The sequence below is a fragment of the Colobus angolensis genome, unplaced genomic scaffold (assembly GCF_000951035.1).
Source record: "Colobus angolensis palliatus isolate OR3802 unplaced genomic scaffold, Cang.pa_1.0 Scaffold61, whole genome shotgun sequence".
In the NCBI taxonomy this organism is placed as follows: domain Eukaryota; kingdom Metazoa; phylum Chordata; class Mammalia; order Primates; family Cercopithecidae; genus Colobus; species Colobus angolensis.
Genome location: NW_012119710.1, coordinates 5448325 through 5452977, shown reverse-complemented (window position 1 = coordinate 5452977; position 4653 = coordinate 5448325). Strand labels below are relative to the sequence as shown.

At 40.0% G+C, this 4653-nt stretch overlaps 1 protein-coding gene across 1 annotated transcript; it reads left to right on the top strand.

The window, feature by feature from the left end:
* The first annotated feature begins 1978 nt into the window (after positions 1 to 1978).
* Positions 1979 to 2892, top strand: LOC105527258 (olfactory receptor 4C6-like). The gene is given in 2 exon segments (XM_011963563.1): positions 1979 to 2381; positions 2384 to 2892. Coding segments are annotated over 2 exon segments (912 nt in total).
* Positions 2893 to 4653: the final 1761 nt, after the last annotated feature.

Here is a 4653-nt window from a genome sequence, read left to right as displayed (position 1 = left end):
ACCTATTATTGATCTACAAAAAAACCTTTTGGTAGCTGTCTATTTAGTAAAGTGTAGAATACTAAGAATAGGCCTCTAGGTATTTAGAAAAGTCTTAGGGAACAGAGTTTACATCTCCATTTAAAGTAATGGTCTCTAATATATTCTAACCAAGTGGCACACAGCCTCTATTTAAGTGTCTTTTACAAAGATCAATTTGCTACTTACTGAATCAGTTCCCTTACCATGTCATTTGGCTGTGCTAGCAATTGCATTTAGCCAGCTGAGGCTGCTGTTCACTTCTTCAGAGATACAGCATAAAGATTGAGAACTTATGCTTCAAGATGAGATTACCTAAATTCATAATTCCCACTCATCTTAGATGAGATGTTTAACATCTCCAAGCCTCAGTTTCCTCATCCTGAAGATGAGATCTTTTATAGTACACATCTTGTAGGATACAAAAACTAAATGCAATTATGCGTGTAACAGATGCAGTTCATTGACAATACGTAGTACAAAATAAAAGTTTTGAATTGATATTTTTATTATTCTTTAGAATCCTTTATCTGGTAGCAGCCTTTCATAAGGAAAATTGGAAGTGAGAAAGTGAGTAATGAAGGAGGAGTGATATGGATTTACATTATCCACAGAATGATTTAGACTGATTTAGACTCATGTGCAGGGATGGTGTCAGTTAAGTTGTAGATCTGAATCTTCTTGGAGCACAGAAAGAGGCTTAAGATTAAATTTTCTTTAATAAGCACATCTGGACAATGATTAGAATACTTGAAAACTTAATCACCATACCTTCTACTTTCAGGATTAGAACATACATATTCCAATATACATACATATAATGAGAATATGCTCTTAATTATGGGATCGTCATTGGATTTTATTACAGAAGTGTTGAATAAAATAGTCCCAGGAAGCATAAATCTATCTTACTGGATTGTTATGAAAATGAAATTATATTATGAAGGACACTATCTCATCCCATTTTCAGCATTCAATATTATAAAATAAGCAATACAGATTGTTGTTAGTATGAATTTTAGAGTAAGGAAAAGCTGGATTTGAGGTTTACTTCAGTGTTTACTAGTTGTGGGAAATTGCATCACTTTTTTTCACCTCTCTAAGCCTCAGTATCGAATATCTAAGAGTATCTCATAGGATATTCCACTGACTGAGACATAGTAGGGACTAACTGAATATCAGAAATATGTAATAATAATAATAATAATTCAAATTTGGAAAAAAAGACATGTAGATAAAAAAGTATAGTTGTTAATAAGTGAATAATCTTTGGCATGTGAACTGTGCTGTGAATTTGATGACACAGTATCAATGTCATCAAGAGCCTACAAGACTCTTAACCAGCTCTCAGCTAGCATGTTCTAGGTGCTCAATAAATGTACAGAAAAAATAAGTGAAAATTTATATGACATTTTCTTGGGTGTGTTAATGAAATGAATGTCAGCATCCTAGCTTGGAGTTACCCAAAAGCAAAGGCTAAGAGAACATCTTGTATATATGTAGTTTATTTCAGAAAACAGAACGAAGGTATTGGGGTGAGTGAACAGGGAAAGAAAGAAACTTAACCCAAGATGATGTTAAGGTGATTACCATTTATCAATTGGCTCCTAGTTACTGATGGTCAAAGGTGTTATTCCCTTCATATTTTCAGATGTGCACACCAGAATGATGAGGCAGTGTCTCCTATGTGTCACAGCAGCAAGCAGCACAACAGAATGCAAGAGAGTTGCACCAGTGAAAGGAGGCGTCATCATCGGGATCAGTAGGATGAAGCTGCTACAAGGTTTTAATTCCTAGCAGCTGTTTTCTGAAGCAACAACTAAAGAAAAAAGGTAGGTTAAGAGGGTGTGAGACAGAGTACCAAAAATGCCCAACATACCTGTTGATTAGTAATTAAAAGTAATGCTGATTTTGAAGATTTTTCAGCTCAGAACAATATGCTTTCATCAGCCTGTCTTAAATGGGGACTTCAAATAATGAGACTGAATTCATTCTTTTGGGCATTACAAAAAATCCAGAACTAAGGAAAATATTCTCTGCTTTGTTTCTCGCCATGTGTGTGACCACAGTGTTGGGAAATCTATTCATTGTGGTGACTGTGGCTGCAAGTCGGAGTCTGAGGTCATCTATGTACTTTTTCCTTACTTCCTTGTCTCTCATGGATGCCACCTACTCTTCTGTCATTGCCGCTAAGATGACTGTGGACTCTTTATCTGAGAACACTACCATTTCCCTCGAAGGCCGCATGACCCAGCTCTTTGCAGAGTATTTCTTTGGTGGTGTAGGGATCCTCCTTCTCACTGGGATGGTCTATGACTGTAAGCCCCTGCACTACACAACCGTCATGAGTCCACGGGTGTGCTGCTGTTGGTGGTAGAAGCTTGGATGGGGGGATTCATGCACGCCACAAAACAGCTTTTTATCAGAGATCAAATACCCTTCTGTGGTCCAAATATAATTGACCATTTTATATGTGATTTGTTTCCATTGTTGAAACTTGCCTGCATGGACACCCACATCCCGGGTCTCTTAGTCCTCCTCAACAGTGGGGTGATGAGTATGGCCATCTTCCTTATCCTAATTGCATCCTACATGGTCATCCTGTGCTCCTTGAAGTCTTGCAGCTCTATAGGTCAATGCAAAGCCCTCTCCACCTGTGGCTCCCACCTCACAGTGGTCATCTTGTTCTTCGTGGCGCATATTTTCTTGTACATAAGGCCTGTGGTCACTTACCCCATAGACAAGGAAATGGCTATTTCCTTTACTGTTGTTGCACCCATGTTAAGTCTGCTGATCTACACCCTGAGGAACATCAAGGTAAAAAATGTCGTAAGAAAACTGTGGATGAAACAGAGGACCCTAGGTGGTCACTAGCTTACGTGCTAAGAGTAAATTTTTAATGTAAGACCAGTAAGGTTTTACCTTCCTCAATCCCTCTAATCCACTGGATACACAGGAGCCAGAGGTGTTTTTAAAAAATTTTTCAGGCCGGGCGCGGTGGCTCAAGCCTGTAATCCCAGCACTTTGGGAGGCCGAGACGGGTGGATCACGAGGTCAGGAGATCGAGACCATCCTGGCTAACACCGTGAAACCCCCGTCTCTACTAAAAAATACAAAAAACTAGCCGGGCGAGGTGGCGGGTGCCTGTAGTCCCAGCTACTCGGGAGGCTGAGGCAGGAGAATGGCGTAAACCCGGGAGGCGGAGCTTGCAGTGAGCTGAGATCCGGCCACTGCACTCCAGCCTGGGCGATAGAGCGAGACTCTGTCTCAAAAAAAAAAAAAAAAAAAAAAATTTCATTTGGAGATAGCGTCTCATTTTGTCTCCCAGGCTGGAGTGCAGTGGCACAATCAGTTCTCACTTCAGCCTCAGCATCCCGAGCTCGAGCAATCCTCCTGTGTCAGCCCCCAAGTAGCTGAGACTACACCTGGCTAATATTTTGTATTTTTGGTAGTGAGGGGGTTTCGCTATGTTGCCCAGGCTGGTCTCAACCTCCTGGACTCAAGTGATCTGAAATTACAGGCATGAGTCACCACGCCCAGCCCAGAGGCATTTTTAAGCACACACTACAGGCCAAGAAAACACAGTGTCCTGCCTAATCAGGGTACTGCCTACACCTCCAGCCCACTACACCAGCACATTTTGTATTTCATCCCCTTTTTCACAAAGCTCTAGAGAAAATTAAAACAAACAACAACAACAAAACAACCAACCACGGTATTTTGAATAATCTGAGCCTTTCCCAGTTCAGGGATTTTGGTTTTCTTCTCCCTACTGCAGTGATCTTTCCCAGAGCCTTTGGTTGGCTGGCTCCCTGTCATTGTTTTTATCTTCAGATGGACTGCTCCCTCCTCAGAGGAGTCTCTCCTGGTGATGTTCTGTGGTCATTCCCTTCAGTTATTTTCTAATTCCACATACTAGTTATATCCTTATTATTGATGATCACAAATTATACTTTAAAAAATTTGTTTTGGCTTTTATCTTCTGTTTTCTCTAAAAGATTGTAATGCTTGTCAAGGCACAAATTATGTTTATTCACGGGTGCTGTAAACCCAATAATTAGAACACTCCCAGTCAACTAGTATGTGCTTACTAAATATTATTGAATGACTATAAGTCTAAAAGAGACTTTGAGTTAAAAAAAAAATTGTGAATAAATATAAAGAAAGAAGTGGGGAGGGCAAATACATATATGCACTGTAGGAGTTAGAATCCCCTATTTGCCTGATGCCAAGTTGTTTCTTTGGAAGCAAAGACAGTCTCAGCTTATTAGTGTAAAATTTAATAAGGGAGCCACCACTTTACCAAAGTTCTCTACTACCTCTTCTCACTCATGGGAGAAGCAGAATAAGGTTCACTGTGTTTGATTCAAGATACCTTGGAATCTAAGGTTCTGTCTTAGAGCCCAGGCTTGGAGGCATGCACCTGTGGTCCCAGCTACTCCAGAGGTTAAGGTCGGGGCAGAAGGATGGTTTGAGCTCAGGAGTTCAAGACCACGCTGGGCAACAGAGCAAGACCCCATATCTAAAAAATAGTTTTTAAAAAAGTGTCTATGTCTTAGAATTATATGTTCTTTATGGTATGTATCTATTTTATTAACTGTGAGAGAATGGTTTTGCTGAGATTTGAGATTTAAA